Source organism: Ciconia boyciana, chromosome 11, assembly GCF_034638445.1.
Source record: "Ciconia boyciana chromosome 11, ASM3463844v1, whole genome shotgun sequence".
NCBI lineage: Eukaryota > Metazoa > Chordata > Aves > Ciconiiformes > Ciconiidae > Ciconia > Ciconia boyciana.
Window position 1 is genome coordinate 21,784,088 of NC_132944.1, and position 18,895 is coordinate 21,802,982.

The 18,895-nt window shown below is 40.7% G+C and overlaps 1 protein-coding gene across 1 annotated transcript in view; it reads left to right on the forward strand.

The window, feature by feature from the left end:
• The first annotated feature begins 6,178 nt into the window (after nt 1-6,178).
• The window catches only part of EEFSEC (eukaryotic elongation factor, selenocysteine-tRNA specific), a 130,448-nt gene continuing 117,731 nt past the window's right edge, over nt 6,179-18,895 (forward strand). Inside the window, exon 1 of the mRNA XM_072875651.1 lies at nt 6,179-6,512. Coding sequence (XP_072731752.1) covers nt 6,227-6,512 — 286 coding nt within the window. The 5' untranslated portion in view covers nt 6,179-6,226. The remainder of the gene's footprint in view (nt 6,513-18,895) is intronic.

The following is an 18,895-nucleotide window of genomic DNA, read 5'->3' on the forward strand; positions in this document are numbered from 1 at the left end:
ATTCCACGTGTCCAAAGCCTTTGTGTAAGCATCTGAGGCTTTAACATACGCTGTTCTTACAGCATATGTTCTTCCTAAGCCTTGACCTACTGAAATGAGGAAAAACACTCCACCTTCTCAGCAGGTAGTTTCATGGCCTCGCAGGCCTTACCCTTGTTTCCTGGGGTCTGTGATGCTACAGCTTTTAGGCTGTCCTAGCTCCTCACTGTGGTTCAGCTGTAATTCTGCTGCACCTTTGATGTAGTGTTTGAATGCTTGAGATGGAGATCACTCGCAGTGAAATTTCAGATGGGATCTGGGAACCTGCAGTTCCAGTGACTTCTCTTTGTAGACATTGGGATCTCTCTCCCAAAACCAGAGAGGACTCCCTTCCCATGAATATATAGTGTTTTCTGTGTTTGATTATAAAACTATGACTGTGTCTGCAACATTCAGGGCCGATGGATTAACACGGTGTGATGCAGGACTGCTGTCTGTGCAAAGGGATGGTGTCATCTCGGCTTTCCCATGTGCTGCCAGGGAGAACTGCAAAAGCAGTCCTGTGATGGTACAAGCTAGGAGATGGCTTTTAGGAAGGATGGGAGTTATGGTTCAATTTGCAGAAGCCCAGTGAACAATATATGTGCTATTCATTCCCTTTTTGTCTAAGAGCTTCCATTAGTTTTGTTATAAATGTCATTCAGCCAAGAAAAGACTTTGCTATTTGTTGCTTTCTTTTTCTGTTAATTGTTCTGTCAGTTTATATTTACATAATCTAGTTTAAAATTGTAATTACAATATAATTGCACACATATGTAGTTCAACACCTTTGCAAGGGTATCCTATTATACAACTGTTTAGCTAGGAATTTTTGAATCTAACAAATATAAGCTATCCTTTAAATAATTAAAAAAGCGTGTATACTCTTGGCCTCTATACATCCTCTCAGGGTCATATTAGTCACAGAATACAAATGCCTAATACGTACTGAACTGCAGACTTTTTTTCTTTGTAAAAGAGCAAATATACAACTTTGATTTCTCTAGTGCATTAAACTGCCGCAAGTGTTGTGGGTAAGTCTGGTCAGAGTTCAAGTTTCTGCCAGTTCTGGAAGAATAATTAGCAAGTCTTCTAAGAGCTCGGAAGGCAGCGATGCTGTTAACAAGAGGTCCAGGCTAGGCATGGCCCTCCTCTTAAGAAGGGCTAGCAATGGGCGAAATACATAGTCTTTTGTTAACTTAGACTGAAATCTGTCCGTATGCTCCATCTTATCTTGTTTGATGTTGCAGCTAGGCCTGTTTTTGAGATTATAGTCTTTCAAAGACTATTTAATAATATTTGCTTATTTCTTTTTGGAGAAATTCAGTATATAGGTGTGTAGATGGCAGGACTAGATAATTGCTGTTAATCTTCATTATAACTTAGAAGAAGGATAGAAATGTTCCGTGTATGTAAAAATCAGATATGCTATATAAGGTTCTTAGAAATACTAATTCAATTAGATATTATTTTTTTCCTGATAAAAGTGGGTGACAAACAGAAGCGTGAATTGTTTGTCTACAGCAATATGATGTCCTAAAAATAGAATTGGAGTAGAGCTTAAAACTTCAGTCTGCTAGTGACCATTGCTGTTCAGTAAATAAAATCTACTGCCATGATGAAGGTACAATTTTAGTATTGACCTGCAGAAATTGTTATGAAAATGGTTTGGGTTTGTATTTGCAGCAGAAGAGGATATTTCAATATGAAAAAGAACCAGTAAACAGTTGTTTGCTTTATAGATGTGAAGCCTCTGGCTTCTTGCTCAAGTTAGTATCACTTAACAGGGTTTACAATCATCCGTAAGCTATGAGTGGTTTGGCACATCTCATTGTATTGATTGTTTTACTCATTCCATATGTTCTTTGAGCATCGTACTGAAATTGCAGTTAAAGAGGGGGAGGAGAGTACGTTTGGGTGAGAGAAAATAAACAATAATCCTTCAGACCACACAGGATTAATTGTTTATTCCCCAGAGAGAGCAGAGTACAAGCGGAACTACTGGAAAGTTTAGAATTGAACTTAAATAGCTTAAATGCTCTTTTATAATTGATGTCGGATGTGTTATGATGCATCTGTATGAGGAAATATTGAACCTCAACCTTAATCTGATTTTTGAATAGTTAATACATCAGAGGGGGAGGGTAAAACAATTCCGTTGCGAAGCATGAGTCATCTTTCTCCTTTGTCCGTGCCACCAGATGGAACATAAGTAGGTTGTTCGACCGTTCTGCCCATCTCATGTTATAGATGCTTTGAGTATAATTTAATATTTCACTAGCCAGTTAACCAGAAAAAAACAACACCTGTCACTAACAGTCTGAACTGTTATTCCCCAGGTTTAATCAACTCATTTTACCAACGTTTCTTTTGCCCCCCTGTTTGAGGTCTCCTATTTGGCACAGACGTCATGCGATACCCGATGTGGGAGCTGGAGACTCGAGAGCTGTTTTCCTAGACTAAATGTTTGAGGTTACAGGACGTGGCCTAGTTTCACATAAGCTTTCAAATTTCAGTGGGACATGCTGAATCCTGAAACTGTCAAATAGTGTATTATTTTTGGAGTGAGAGAGAGTACGTGTGTGTGAGTGTGTGCATGACCTTTACATTTTTACCCTATCCCCAAAGTCTGACTTCCTGCCCTTTCTCCCATGAGTCCGTAAACTTTAGCAATTAAAGTGAACACTTTTTAAGGAAGAAATTCAGTATAGGAGAAAAGGGAATGGTGTATTAAGGGGAAAACAAGGAAAACAGCTAAATGCTATAAACTGCTTGCTTCATGAGGGATATAGAAAAATCGGGAGAATTTGGGATTCTTTCATTTTGCCATATTCCCCTCTCCATCTTAGTCATATCAAGACCTCTCTGTGTGTATGTGTTGTTCTGTTTTGTTTCCTGCAAAAGAAGCTGTAATGTTTTTCCTACTCTTAATCAAAGCAATAGGAGTGATGAATCTTAATGAATGCCATCTCTTAATTTCCAAATCGGTACTTAATTCTAAAACTTTGTGAGCTAACAGAATGGACCTCTCTAAACACTGAGTAAAAGTGCTTATGTCTCTATTTATCAGACTTCTCCTCCTTGATATTGGTGATGCGAGTGTATTCATTTCACAGGTACCATGTGCGCCCTGATCTTGCGAAGAGCTGTGCCTTCAAGTGACGTGTTGCAAAATCAGAGCCGCAGACTAAAATCCTGGAGACAGAGGTATGTTCTGAGCGGTAACAACAAAACTGGAGACATTGTGGCAAATTCACGTGTCTGGTTTGTTTTTTTTTCCCTTCCCACTACACAAGGACAACTGCCTTCCCTATCTAGAGAGTTGCAAGTCTTTTCTGTGTCTAAAGGAAGAAAACTAAGAACAAACCCATGTTTCTGCCTGACACCCCTCCTTCTTGCAGGTCACTCAGGAGTATAAGGTTACAAAATAAATGCCACCATTTTTATGTGAGCAGTGGAATTAAATCCACTTTCCTATGGATTTTTATCTTCCTTCCTTACACCTTAGCAAAAATAATTCTTTTCTTTTTTTTTTTTTTCCCCCATGAGTTCTATCCAGCATCCCTCTGGTTATTGTCTGAGTAAAATGCAGCTCCCTGTTTCATTGGTAAGTTCAGTTGGCAGGCCAAGCACCATGGGTCACACCTGGGCTCTTGCTGTAGCCTCTTCCACTGTGGGCCATTGAAATGGGCACCTCCTTTACCTCATTGCCAGTTTTCACGAGAGTTGTAGAAACTTTTAGACCTCTCTACTTTTGACAGAGCTTGTTGAAAATGGCAGTTATTTTAGATGTTTTGGGAGGACGTCTGGATAATTCCTCTTCTGGTTAGGAATCGGGCCTTTTTCCACCTCTGCCTTCTGAATTCATCTAATAATAATTAATGCTAAAAAAAGAATTAAATGGTAGGTAATATGATACGGGGATATCTGTGTGGATTATAACTGTGTAGGGCCTTTTCTTATGGGAATAGATGTATACTTTCCCTTCACTTTGCAAGTATGTATTGATATAACAGATTGAGACGTTCAGGGCAAGGAAGTGTACATGAGCCTTATGATTTAACAGGAAACTATTCAAAGCCTGGGAACTTGGTCTGAAAAGTGACATTATGCTTAATTTGGCTCCCATGACAGAGCTCCCATCAAGCTGAACTATTCTGCTCAAGAAGCCGATTAAGCAGGCTAGCTCAGTGCATTGGCAGTGCTCCTTGTGAGTTCATTTCTTTCCTTTAGGGAGATAGTTGTCTCTCAAATAGCACTGAGTGCTAGGAATGACTGCTATTTTTTTTTCCCCTGTCACTGAGTCATTGATTCTGTCATCTTGACTTCTGTGTGTTTGGGAAGGAGGGGTAATTTGTACCCAGCTTTAAAGCTCTGCACACTCTTTCATATTGAAAGTGTTGTTATTTGCAACTTTCTTTGTAAGAAAAAGCCTGGAGGTCGGAGTCAAAGCTGAAAAACTAAATCTATGATGCTGACAACCTTAGGCAAGTCATCTTACACTTCTGGCTCATTCATTAGTTATTTGGATGTCAATGCTAAATACTATTAGCAATATATGTTACTGCATAGGGAGAGCAAAAAAGCAACAGCACTGCTCTCAAAGAAAAAGTCTGTAGGATATAGTAGAGGTCTAGTCTACTTGGACACGGAGGGGAGGTCCGTAACACAGTATTGTTTTCTTGGCTTGTAAATAGCTGCTCTCATTTGAAGTGGTACTTGGGACTACTTAGTAGTCACTATTGAAAATGCAGAGCACATGTGTTAAGCTTTATTGTGTAATGCATTTGGCCCTGTCTGCCTCCTGGGTTATCAGTAAAGCCAAGTGACTTAAACCAGTGAAATGTGCTCATGCCCTGAGCCTCTCGAATGCCCTCAGGCCTCTCCAATGCTCATCTACCTGTTGGGGTTTTTTTTGGAGTTTTTTTGGTTTTTATTGGTTTGCAAGGAGAGCTGTTCGCCACTGTTAATAATCTTGACTATTCTTAATCCCTTAAAGGTATGATTGTTAGGAAGCATCCTACGCAACATAAATATACTTTTACGGGAAAATGAGTTATGCAAACCCAGAAATCGGTGATTAAGCGTAAAGAGAGCAAATGATCCAAATCTTGACCTGCTTTTTCATGTGAATTTGCAATGTCCATGTGACTTTGAAACCAAAGCTCAGCCCCGTACTTCCAGCAGCAGCGGGGTGGGGGTATCCTTGCAGGAAGAATGCAGGCGTGCTGTGACAGCCAGCGGGCTGAGCTAAGCCGCCCTACAGTGACTAATTAGCAATTAGCGTGGGCAAGATGAGAGCAGAGTGCCAGTGCCCCAGGGGCAGTCACAGTAACCCCTTCCCCAGGGGCCCTCTGCAGCCACTGCTCTTGGCTCCCTCCTCTTGCAATTAGGCCTGGCCCTGACGAGCCCCAGGCACACATCTGGGGAGTGGGCACCAGCTGTTAGGTGTGTGGCCATCAAAGGAGACGGCTTTAATGGCTTCTCCTAGGTGAGGTGGCCTTGGGGATGAGGCCTGGCAGAGGAGGAAGCCTGCGAGCAGGTGCTGAGAGGTGAGTCCGGGTTGTTTGCCAGGGGCTGGGTGGTTTTCATCCCTGCAGGCCTGGCTGCTGTGTGTATGAATAGTGATGAGTTGGACCAATTTTTTGCCTTTCTGGGTTACTCTTCAGCATGCGTGTTGTTAATGCAACACTTAATGCCTCGGGATGAGAGGAAATGGCCTCAAGTTGCACCAGGGGAGGTTTAGACTGGATATTAGGACATGTTACTTCACTGAAAGGGTTATCAAGCACTGGAACAGGCTGTTCAGGGAAGTGGTGGAGTCGCCATCCCTGGAAGTATTTAAAAGCCGTTTGGATGAGGTGCTTAGGGACATGGTGTAGTGGTGGGCTTGGCAGTGTTAGGTTTATGGTTGGACTCGATGATCTTAAAGGTCTTTTCCAACCTCTACGACTCTGTGATTCTGTAATGCATGTTTTGGCACGCTTTCATGTCGTGCCTGTGGAGGTGGGTGCCCGCGCTGCGTGGGGTGGCTGCATTTCTCTCGGCCTTCGCGTTCCTCCCAGCCGTGACCTCGGCGGGGCAGGGACGGGTTTTCCCGCCGCCCGGGGCTGAGGCGGCGGCGGCCGCGGCGCCCGGAACGGCGGCGACGGGGCCCGCGTTGCCGCAGGGGCGCTGTTGGGACGGACCGGCCGGGTGCAGCGCCGTCATGGCCGCCGGGCCCGCGGCGCCCCGCGCCCTCAACGTGAACGTGGGCGTCCTGGGCCACATCGACAGCGGGAAGACGGCGCTGGCGCGGGCGCTGAGCACCACCGGCTCCACCGCCGCCTTCGACCGGGCGCCGCAGAGCCGGGCGCGGGGCATCACGCTGGACCTGGGCTTCTCCTGCCTCCGCACCGCCCTGCCGCCGCAGCTGGGCCCGGGGCCCGGCGAGCTCCAGTTCACGCTGGTCGACTGCCCGGGACACGCCTCCCTCATCCGCACCATCATCGGCGGTAAGGGGGGGAGCGGGGGTGGCCACCCCTCCCCGCCCCGGGGCCCCGGTGGCGGAGAGGCCCCTGCCGGGGTGTTGCCGCCCCTCTCGGGGCCGTCCCGGTGCCTCGGAGCGCCCCAGCCCTCGGCGGGGTCCCGGCTCCCGCGGTAAGGCGAGCAGGGCTGCTCCTGCCCGCCTGAGCGTACCTGTGCTGGGAGCTTCGCTTGCCTTAGTCAGGGCCCCGGGGTCTCCGGTGCCTGGCCGTGCCCACCGAGTGGAAGGCGCGGGTGGGGTGTCAGGTTTTTCACGGGCCTCGTGACTTGGTTACACTTCGCTGTAATTGCGCCCCAAATAAAACACCAATAGTCGTAGAAAAGCAGTTTGTAAACGTGAATTCTTTGGGTGCTCTTTGGACAGTCAGGCCTGCTCAGTTTTCTTACGCTTACTTGGGGAGGAAAAAAAAAGTTCTCTTTATTGCGTACGGAGACCTTGTTTGTGGTATTTAAGGGCAATATTAATTTCTATTTTCTCACTTGTGAAAGCTGTCAGAGTTTGATATTCCCTGTGGTTCAGAGCTGCGGTGTACTTGCTGGACATGCTCGTGCCGAACTTCTGTATTGGAGAGACTGGGGAGTTCTAACGTGATCATCTTATGTTTAGAAATAATTTTGTGGGTTTTAGTAACTTTCCATTTTAGTCTTTGTGGATGATATCAGAAGGTTAATCTGGTTTGCATTAGAGCTCATTTTAAATTAATTCACCTTGTTCTATGGGAAATGACACCTCCCCCTTCCATCTCTTGTGAAAAGAGTTGAGTGGTAGGAGCTTGGCTAAGGATATAATGGAGTTGCAGCTGCAGGCTGGTTAAAGTGGTCACAGGTTGATAATTGCAGCTACAGGGACCTCTGAAAGTTCAGTTCCTCTGCTAGTGTCTCTTTAGTGTCAGCTAGGTGGTAGTTTTGCAAAGTAGTATAGGTTTCTCCTCAGCTAGACTGAGGTTCAGACCAAGTGACTCTTCCTGATGTATGAATTGACCCCCTTTTGAACAGATGTATTATTTGTAAATGGTGTTAGCAGTAACTGCGTTGTATAGTTTATATTTCTTTTGGGTAGGGTAACAAACATTTACTTATTACTGCTGGTGAAATCGAGAAAAGTGCTCTATACCATCAATGTGTGCTCTACACCTGCAAGGGAGGGTTGGCTGTGTGCTGAACTCCAGAACCCTGTGGTCTTTTAGTATTCTTTTGTACTTTACAATCAGCTATCATTGTACTTTACTTCAGAATGAGAGCTGATTGTAATTGTAAGCACCTGATTATCATTTGAAGAACAAAGTTGACTTTGGCAAACGGTAACTCTTCTTGGATGTACTGAAGAGTGACTTGTAGTTAGGCATTCCTTTCTGCCAGGAACAGCTAATCTGAGTGGGGTAAACCTTCTTATGAAGAGGACATGGGAAAACTTGGAAAAACAGCTTTTTAAAAATCACTTTAACACTTAATCTGGGGTGCTTGTTTAATACGTAGACTTCTTGTTGCTTCCTATCGTTTTTATGAAAAACTTCAAAGCATTTAGTCACAGCTGTCCACATTGGTTGAATAAGTTATTCAGATTTCCTTACTGCTAGGACATGCTGGGAGAAGAAAAGATGTGGGCAGTGGACTAGACTAGATGGCACGATAAGAGTTTTCTTCCCAGCAGAAATGATTCTTTACAGGTAGCAATTCAGACACGTAAGCATGTCAAACTTGCTTAGTTCCACTTATACCAAATTATGTATCTTAGTGAAAACATTTGAGTAGTGTGACTTACTGCAATTCTATGTATTAAGAAAGAGTTGTAGAGAAAATGCAGTGTTGTGTTAATACTTAGTTTAAAGAGTTAGAAATGTCAGTTTTCTGCTTGGTAGCATATGTGTATCTTGATAGTGGATGCTTTTTTTTTTTACTACCAGGTTTAAAAGGTGAAACCTTGATGATAAAACCTGATCTGTGCCTGTGGGACTACTTAAGCGCTTACGGTTTTAGTATGGTTTGGTGAAACTCAAACTGAAGTATAGTGTATCTTGTGTAATGGGATACATCCTTCAGTGTTTAGGTGTCAGTATTTCAATATTGCCAACTCTTCCAGCTCTTCAGAAATGGAAACCCAGGCCTCCCAGATAATGATACTTTCAAAATTTTGGATTGTTTTCATCTGCTTCCTAATCATGAGTGTTCAGGGTTCACCATTCCAAGCATTTTCTTTGCAACCAGGAATGCTACTACTTTTTTCTTTTTGATGGAATCTGTGATTTCCCTGTTACTACAGATTTTCTGTAGATAAGGTTTTTAAATAAAATGTAAGTGCAAAGTACTTTACCTTCCTGTGTTTATTCTGCATTTCCGATTTCTCACACCTCTTTAAAATACTGCTTTTCTGAAATTAAGTCCTGTGATAGCTGTCGATGTGAGTTAACCTACAGAAAAACTAGAGACAGGAGGGCTGTGGGAAAGGGAGTTGGATGTGAGGAATCGGAGGGTGGAATGACAACAGAGCGCTCTGAAGCGGCCTTCTCATATTAGTCATGTGCGTGCAGCTTTTGCAGTAGAAGCTACAGGTGTGAAAATATGTTATTGCACGCTCTTACTGTTTGAAGCTCTCTTCTTTTCATTGGAGGTGGTGTAAACTAGTTGGCTCCCCCTTGAGTGACCCCATTTTGTGGAAACACTGTCATGCTATGCCAGGTAGCGCTTGACCTTGCAAATACTTCACAGTCACTCACAAGATGCTTATTTAGAGACAATACCTTAGGATTAAATGAATGCAGAATATTTGAGCAGTAACCAAATGGAATGGAAAATGGAAGTCGTATTTCATCCTGTGTGGCTACATTTTTCTTGCAAAACTTGTCCTTGAAAACAAAACATATCAAGTGTTAAATCAAAAGGTGTTGTTTTTTTACCTGCATGCTGGGAATTGGAAATGTTGCAAACAATTCCACCCCAAGATGCTTTCTTAAAGTTTTAGCTGGAAGGTGATAGTCAAGGTTGGAATGGAATAAATGATAAGCACTTACTACATCATGGCTTTCACTTGTATTTAAACCATACTGGTTTATTCTTCAACAGTACTCTTGTGTGTCTGATGTGGCAGGAAGGTATTAAGCTGTTGTGGATAGCTGAATGGCTTGCACTGTCTGATGTATTTCTTTGTCTTATTCTTTTGAACAGCAAGAACAGAACTCTTTATTTTAAAATAATTTCAAGGCTTTTCCCGTGCTCTAGCAGGATCTTGCCTACCTATCATGTATCAAGCAAAGCAACAAATACGTTATTTATAGCCATTTGTAGTTGACTTGCTAAACAGAGAAAACAAACCTGAATAACTGAATTTTAAGGGTCAATTCTTTAGCTTGTCACAAGCAGTAAGAAGCACCCATGTCAGCCTTATGCTTGCTTTATGCACTGAAGGGAATGACCACAAAATGCAAGGCTGCTATTTTTATCATTACTGCTTTCTTCTATTGCTATAGATATTTAGAGTGGTATTTTGTTAAAATTTCACACCGAGATGGGGTAGTTTCTGTCACAGTCCTATGGTTTTGTGTTTTTTTTTTTTTTTAAGCTTCTGTTCTTTTGTTAAACTTCAGCTCTGATCTTCCACAAAGCTGATGTTAACGTCATCAAATTAGAGTTGCTTTGACATCTGCTTGCCGCAGACCTATGCATCCAGTAGGGTCTGGAATGGCTTCTCAAATGAGTTCAGCAGTAAGGGATGCCTGCAGAGAGGTTATATGAGTTAATCTGCCAGAAGAAATTCAATCCCCATATTTCATTTTAAGACCACTTTGCGTAGCAAAGTAGTTTAACCAGTAGCAGATTTCTTACTTGCTGATGGTTAATTTCATGCCCTACGAAGGGTCAGCACACTAATACAGAAGAACATGATTACCTCATCCTCGCTTCCCCCACACACACGCGGTGAAGGGATACTGCACTGTTTGTTTTAGGTGAGCTGTTGTCAGATGCCCTTTATCTGTTTGATTTTGAGATGGGTCCTCAAAAGAACTTCTAAAAAAAAAAAAAATTGGTTTTTTTTTTCCCCTTATGAAGTTCAAAGGACAGAGTGGCCTTATAGGGTTTTAATTGGAAAGCTACTGCTTGACCCTGGTTGTCTAAACCTGGGGGGGGGGGGCAGAATTCTGACAAACTTGTAGTTTTGTAATCCTTATGCCTGTCTGAACCTTTGCCCTTTTTACTTTAACTAGAGCTTCATTGTCACCATTTGTCCCTGCAGTTCCTTTCAAAGAAAACTGCCTTGCATGTGTCTGTTTCCACTTTGCTGCTGTGTTCTGTTAAGGAAGGGTATTAATTCATACTTGATACATTGGAGGGGCTGAGACTTTTGAACTTGCACAAGAGCTTGGGGAGGGGGAAATGAGCATAGCAAAAGCATGTCTTGCTGATGCAAATGAGTACAATGAAAACAGTCTTGGGAGATCAATGGAAATGTGGTCTCGCTACCAGCATTCAAATTCGGTCAGATGCAGATTATTTGTAAGATTAGCATAGCACAAAAAAAGTTTTTATCACAGATTAGCTGTTTTGCTGAGTTCGTTGTAAGCTTTTAAGAGGATTTGTAAACTCAGGGTTACCTTTGTATTACTATCATGAAAATACACTTCTGTCGGTGTCAACTTTTGCTTGTGGACACCTTTGTGAAGATATGATAGTTCTTGTTTTTTTTCCATTCCAGGTGAGTGAACAAGTAGAGTTTTATAGTTATAGAGTGTATATATGGATGACTTAAATTTATGTGGAGGCCTCTTGCTATTGAGTGCACATGCTGAAGGGAAACCCGTTCTCTGGAGGAAAGAGCGCCTTGTGTCGTTCAGTGGATACCATTCTGGTCAGAGAAGTCACTGGAGAGTCTTCTTTGGCTGCCAGCTTGAAGTGAGAATAACATAACAATGAACCTTGTTCTGGTGAAAACATATTAAAATACCACTCGCATGTAATGTAATTCATATTCACGAGCCTTTATGTAGTGGTTGATGTTATGGAAGTACTCATGGGCCAAGAGTTCAACTAGCACTGATGTGAATGTTTTCTAAATGCTATTAAACTTGTTGGGTTCATGGGGCTTGTAAATTGCTGACATTGCCTTGTATTAAAAATGCAAATAAACAAACTTTTTTTTCTGTAAATGAAAACACTTTTCTCTTGAAATTGAAACAGTGTCTTTTTAAAATTCACTTAAGTCAGGTTATTTGGCTGATGCCTGATACTTGTTTGATGAATTAAAGGAATATTTGTATTGACATTTTAAAATGAAAGCCACTTTTTAAATTAAGGAGCTATGCATAAAGGAAAGGCAGCTGGTATAAAAATATTGCTGCTCTAAAATCCCCACTCTCCCCAGCCCCCAAAGTGTGACTTTTTCTACTGGATATTAGAGTGCACAAGAGGGCAGTGTTTGCTTACAATGTAGGATCTTAATGATAAGTACATAGGATAACAGGTCAGCGGGGATGGAGTGACCTTACTGTGAATCAAACCAGAATTAAGTGGAAGATTTGGAACACAACTGTGGCTTAATTTTCCCATTCCTAAAGAAAATACCCTCTGTGTTTTAAGGAAGGCTAGTCTTATTTCATCTACAATTTGGATAGTGCCTTTTATACCTTAAGCAATAAAAACATGTGGGGTGTTGTCTCTCACATTATGTGAGACTCAGGTAACACAGGTGAGATGAAACAACTGGTTTCTGGTTTTCACTGAAGCTGCACGTGAGTAATGATTCTTCATCCATGTAGAAAGGGCTGGGGTTTTTATTTCCCACTTATGGGAAAACTTACCTAGTTTAACCTGTAAAGCAATTGGCAATGTGGAAACCACAGAATTTAGTGTATGCAATTATTTTATTTCTTTCCCCATTTCCCCACGTCATTTAGTAACTGAGCAAAAGCAAGGTAGTTGTACTAAATCTGTGTTGAACCACCTCTGTGCTATATAGGGTTTGTTGTGCGAGATTAAGAGTAGAATGAAACTTGGTTTTGTGTTTGTGTACCAGTACTTTAAAATAGTGGGTTTTATGTGGAATGTTTATCTGTATCGTAACTTCAGTGGTTCTAACTTTCCATTTATTATGCATTGCTTCTCATTTCTGTGTGTATTAATGTGTTTTTGAGTGATGTGACAGTGAGACTAGTCTACTTGGCTGCTATGATTTCTATTCTATGCCCTCTTCTGCTTTTTTGACCTGAAGCTGATTTCCCTATTAAAGTTACACAGGTTCAGCAAGCTCCTAAACTATCCATCAACTCTTAAGTAATACTAGAGAGCAAAGCAGGAAGAGTCTTCCTTTCCTTTTGTGGGTTGAAAAGTTTAAAAGGAGAAAGAGAGCCATCGTCTTCTGATCTCAAAAGTTACAGTGAATAATCATATTCTCTTCTACTTCTTGTTAGAATCCTGTCAGAAATGTACTGTTTCCTGGGTTCAGTTAAAAAAAACAAACCCAACAATAATTGTGCATATCTTGTTCTGAAGATGTGATTTATAATCGAATTCTCAATCTTAAATGTAGATTGTAAACAGGAGTGGCTTTATTGAACCTTATTTGAATGTTAAATTGTCTCTTGCTAATATAGGACAATTTCTCTACAAAGCTTAGGAGTAGTTGTGTGCATACTTTCTTGTATACAACAAAATTGTGCTAATTCACACTTCATTATTTGACACAAAAACTTGACAGCTTCTCAGGAAAACATAATAACCAAGCGCTGTAATGGTGCTGACTAAGTCTGTTTGATCATTCTTCCTATTGATTTAAAAACAGAATTTCTTTGTTCCATCATACTGTGTGCAAGCATTCATCAAATAACCACATGCCCTTTCATTTCACTTTTGCTTCATGTTTCTCCTTGCTTGAAATTATTTTGTAAGCTGTTTAGGAGAGTGGTCAAGCATTATTAATCCATTTAGATGTTTTTAAATATCAGCTAATGTAGTGAAGTCTTATAAATACCTGCATAAAATCTAGAACAACTTACTGTAAAATATGGAGCATGTTTATAGTTAAAATTATGCTTGTCAAAATAAATTTAAAGCATGTTCTTCAAAGTAGTATTTTTACTGATGATGGATATGTTTGCTTGCTAAATAGTCCAATTTAACAATTCAGTGGTCTACTAATCAAACTGGCTTAAGAAGGTTCTACTGTATTTGTTCTACAGCTTGATTTAGAAGTTGTCTTCAATTAGTAGATGCTAGATATAAGCAACATATCATTCAACTTATGTATGGAACCCACTTTTAATAGCTAGTTTAGCTCAATGGAGCCATGAACTTAGCTTCCTTAATATTTCTCTGGGGTTTTTTTGTTTGTACTAGAAGTAGCAATGTATATTCTTGGATGCCTGTTATAAAGCACTGTTTATCAAAACCCCTAGAAAAACAAAATGCAGATGGAAAAATCTAGGTTATAATTGTAAAGGAGACATGCGACAGATCTGCTAGCTAAGTGAGCAAGCCAAACCCCCACATTGTCATTGTTAAAGTCCATTAAGTGGAATAAAAAGTTGTTTCTCTCTGTGGCAGCTAGTTGTTTTCTGTTTGGGAACCCTAAGGTTGGCCTGGCAAGCTGAAGAGCGAGGACAGATGTTCTGCGGTGGTAATTTCCAGCTGGATTCTTGAATGCATTCTGTTCTGTGGGTCACAGCTCATAACGGAGCAAAATTGAGTGAGAGCTCCAGCAAAGAAAGACTTGAACAGCTCATACGATAGCTATGATTGCAAAGATACTGTGCATTCTGTGAGAAAATATTCTCTGTGCTATCTGTAAAATTCAGATTAAATAGCCATTCTGAAGTGCTTCCTTTAAACTGTTTGCTTCCAAAAAGTGTTGCAGGCTAAGTAAATACCAATAATTCTTATTTCCCATCTCCTTATCAGTTATTGTACCAAAATGTTCTTGCACAGCCTATCTAATCTCTTCAAGTGAACATGAAATGGTTAGTGTTGGCTTCCAATTTGAATTACGATATCTGTTTCAAACTTAAGCTGATTAATTCTACATTAGATTGTAATTATCAGCATTACCAGCACTAGCTGTGGTTGCGACCAGACAAACAAATACCCATATATATATAATAGTAAATGTAACAGCAGACTGAATTGGTGAATAGTGGAAGAAAAGGAAATGGAATAGAGAGGATAGCTTAAATGAAAATGATTAAATTGTATTCAGGAGCGTCGTGGGGGTAAAGGATGATCAGGGGGAGTAAAAATCAAAGCTTGAATTTTGAGATCTATAGGAGAAGTTGATCTGGGTAAGAATCCAGGCCCCTCACCCCAGGTTCCAGAGAAGAGACTATTCCATTTGGGCTTATGGTTTTGTTTAAAAACTTCTTATTTTCTTTTACTTCATGCCATAGAAGGACCGTGAAGGTTGTTTTGTCCACTGCAGCTCTGCTTTTTCTGCAGTGCCAGAAAAACAAATTTGATCCAATCTCCTGTAGCATTTTATTGTCTTTTGTGCCAAAGTTTTCCTTTGCGTCTTATTTGGGATGCAACATATGGTTGGCATATAGGAGTAGGTGGTACACTCGGATCTCGGGCGCTCTTTTTAGCTGTGGAACTTTGCCTTGATTTGTTTGGCAAATTTTCACCTGTCTCATATTTCTATTAAATGTATTGTAGAGCAGGTGAGCATATTTTAGAGGTGATTCCTGTGTATATAAAATTTGAAATGGTCTTTGAGAACCTGTTAGGTAAAGAAAAGCTCTAGAAGTGTTTTGAGAATTGTTGATAGAACTATCCAGTTATATTAACCAGGATAGGCAAGGGGAAATGTTTTCTGTCATAGGTGTTTATTCATGCTTAAATCTACTTTTCTAATATTAAAGGCTTCCCTTCCAGCAGTATTGCTTTGGAGAAGAAAGTTTCCAAAGCATGCAAAAACTGCATTTCAGAGAAAGAAACAAAATTATTGTAGTTTTCTTTTTTGGGATCAAGAAGAGGGGGAGGGAAAATGGTTTCCTTGTATTTGACTGTGCGGTTGGACGGAAGACAAAGCTCAGTTTCTCTTGCTGACTAATGTCATCATCGAGGCATTTTTTTTTTTTCTCCCACAGAGCAATTTTGTCTCCATTGAGACCCCCACAGCCATTGGCAAGACCATGGCCTGAGATTAAATCTCATGCTTGGGTGAAATTCTAATGACTGTAATTGTTTCCTCTTTTTAAGTCTGTGGTCCCTTCATCAAAGAGTGGTGCGGAAATTATGCATTTATGTTGTAAAAAAGGGAGGTCATGATTACCTGAACCTGTGGTTGACTTTGGGGGATTCTGTGTCGCGTTCTGGCAGTGGTTATCCACGCTGACATTCTAGTACGTGCAATGATTTAGAGCGTGGCTTAGAGTATATATGTAAAGTAATAGTGGCATGCCTCAGTCCTCTCTGGGGTTTGGGCTGCTCTCGTTTGGCTGTCACCCACTGTCAGATGATTGCTACCACTCAATCAGCGGAGCGGTAGCAGCTCTTGTGTTTAGGTCTCCTGTTGGAGCAGGAGAGAAGGAAAAGTAGTAAATGTGGGTCGAGGTAAGTTTCTCTGAGCGATCTGTTTCAAGGGTAAGCTCCTAACCTAGTGCAGCCATGAAGTAGTGTGGGACTTGTGTCTCTCCCAAATTGAGAAGGGCTTAGGACCCATCGGCAAGTGTTGCTGTTAACCCTCACGCTTCAGTGTTTATTGGAGGTCTTTGGCATCTTGAAGGACTGTGCCAGTATGGTGGTGCTAGTTGTGGAGGAACTGAACGTAAGTGTGTCTGTGAATGTGGATATGAAAAAAATTACACACAATTTTATAGAGGTAGCTTGCCTGATCCTGCAAAATGGGAATATACATGTGCCTCAGTGGTGCTACATGATGGGAAAATTCGGATAAGCATTTTGTGTTATTTGACTTTATTGTGCAGTTCTAGATGTATGCAACTTTGGAACCATACTCTCCCCTAACTTCTCTGAAGACTTATGAAAAAAATCGTGTCCTGTGCATTAAGTACAAAATTTTTGGAGTTTGTACTCTAACTTAGGAAGTACCCTTTAAAGATGTCAGAAGAACTGACCAAGAGGCATTTCATCAGAGAATAAGGAAAATGGTTCAAATGGTACTTAATTTTAAGTGTCTAGGCTGCGTTTAGAGACTAAAGAAACCCCAAAACATTGTCATTCTGAAAAGCACTTGGCATCAGAATCTTTTCCTGATCTCAGTGAGACAATGAGTATCACTTTAGAGTATCGAAAAGTACAACAACAAAAAAAAATCCCAAGTGTCAACAGTGCTAGTCGCCTGAGGGACCAGCTTTGGGCATATAACACTGAAACTTTGGCCGCTGTCTGACAGTATTATATCGTCAAATAATATGACAATATGCCTCACTTTAAAAATTCCTTAAAGGCTGAAAAGCAAGTTTTAACACCAAAATTATATGCGTGTGTTTATAGATGTATAAATAAAATCCATAATAAAAAAACCTTTGAAATAATTGTTGATAATATTTATCCTTGTGTATGACATAACAACAGTATTGCTAAACATTCCAAAGTCACAAGTCGGGCATCCCTAAGGAAGTTGTTGAAGGAAAGAGTTTTGTTCTTTCAATTTGCTTGCTGTGTGATAGGTTTTCACCCTGTGGTAGGGGCCAAGGTGTATTTCTTTCCCCGAGGAGACCTTTTTCACCTGACTAACAACTGAGATCCTCCCAGTATTTCAAGTGCTGTGATAAAGTTGTGGTGGCTGGTGATGTTTACCCAAGTGCTTGTAATTGAGCTCTCCCTTTACTCTCTCGGGTGTCTGTTATGATATCCAATAATGCTAGCTTTTTCTGTCCAAAATTGCTATTTAACTGGAATCTCTTGTGGGAAGAGATTCACTTGTCTGTGGTGCTCTGTAGTGCATCTAGGGGCAATACAAAAAAAATGTATATTTGGTTAAATCGAGCTGTATCAAACTCTGCATGGAGAAAAATACTCTTTTGGTTAAGGGAAGGAAAGAGTTTTGAATTGCAGCAAAATTCTTTAAAAAAAAAAAAACAAAACCCACCAAAAAAACCCAAAAGAACCAACAACCCCAAAACAAGTGGCTGAAAATTCAGTCTTTACAGACAGTTCATCTCCAGATGTGTTTTCACTATGGAACTGTATTCACTAACAAATTGTGGGTGGGTGGGTGTTTGGGTGTGTTTTCATTTTGTGTCCCTAAATGTGTGTTGTTTTTTTTGTTTTGAAGCTTTATTTACTGTATGAAATAGTTGATTATTCTGGTAATAGTCAGCACTGCTTTTGTGGGGTTTAATGTTTTCTTTGTTGTAATTTAAAGCCAAACAAATCAAATGTGAAGATAAATTTAACTTTTGTTTTTTAAACGCAAGCCCTGCTGTCCATTTCTTTACCCACCCTGCCCTAAGAAACCAGCGAGTCCTTAACTTACTGTGAAAGAAACACTGTTTTTTTAGAAATGTAGTCAAATTAATGCAGTGGTTGAAAGTTATTTTGGTTACTGTACTTGTTTCTTTTCCCTTTGAATTGTAAAGATCTGTATTTTTGTCCCATTAAAAAGGGTAGACTGTAGCTAGGAAAACTGTAGACCACATATAAAGTGATGTCAGGTGTATGGAATTTTTTTATGTGTTCTTACGTATAATTGAGTCAATCCTAGGTAAAACCAGAATTGGCTAATGTGAAATTTAAATTAGTTGACAGTATCCTTTCAAAGCTTATGTGTACTGTTTTAAACCTTTTTGCAGTAACTTATGGGCTCATACAAGAACAGTTGGAACAAAGTAGTTACAGGAATGTTTGAGGTCAAGTGGTCTAATATTTATTTTAGCAGCATATGATATTTCAGCAACACTTTCACTTTGTATTGGAGAGCTAATGACTTCATAGCATCTCAAATGCAGCTGTATTTACTGTTTTCATTGGACACTGAAAATTTTCAGGACACCAGGATGAACTCATCAAAATGCATGCATTTTGGTGATGATGTTGTTCTGTTTGGAAGCTGTTAAGCTTTCTGTGAAAGACTTGTGCTTTTGTCCGAGTCTGTGCGAGTTCCCCTTTATGCACTGTTTGTTCAGAAGTGGAATAAATAAGTTCTGTGAATGAGAAATGTGTTTCTGCGAAGAGGATGCTAAAGTGGGGTCTGATGCTCCCTTAAAAAAAGAAAAAAATCATTTAGGGATCAGAAGCATAGTACAGTATAGATGCAATAAAAGCAGCCAAGATCAGCTCAGCTGAAACAGTACGTTTATGAGAACTTGTCACAAGAAGCAGAGAGTTGTGGGGTTAACAATCATGATTGAGATACAGGATGCTCGGGCACTAGCTTATAGGTGGCAAACATGACTTTGTCGGAGGTCAG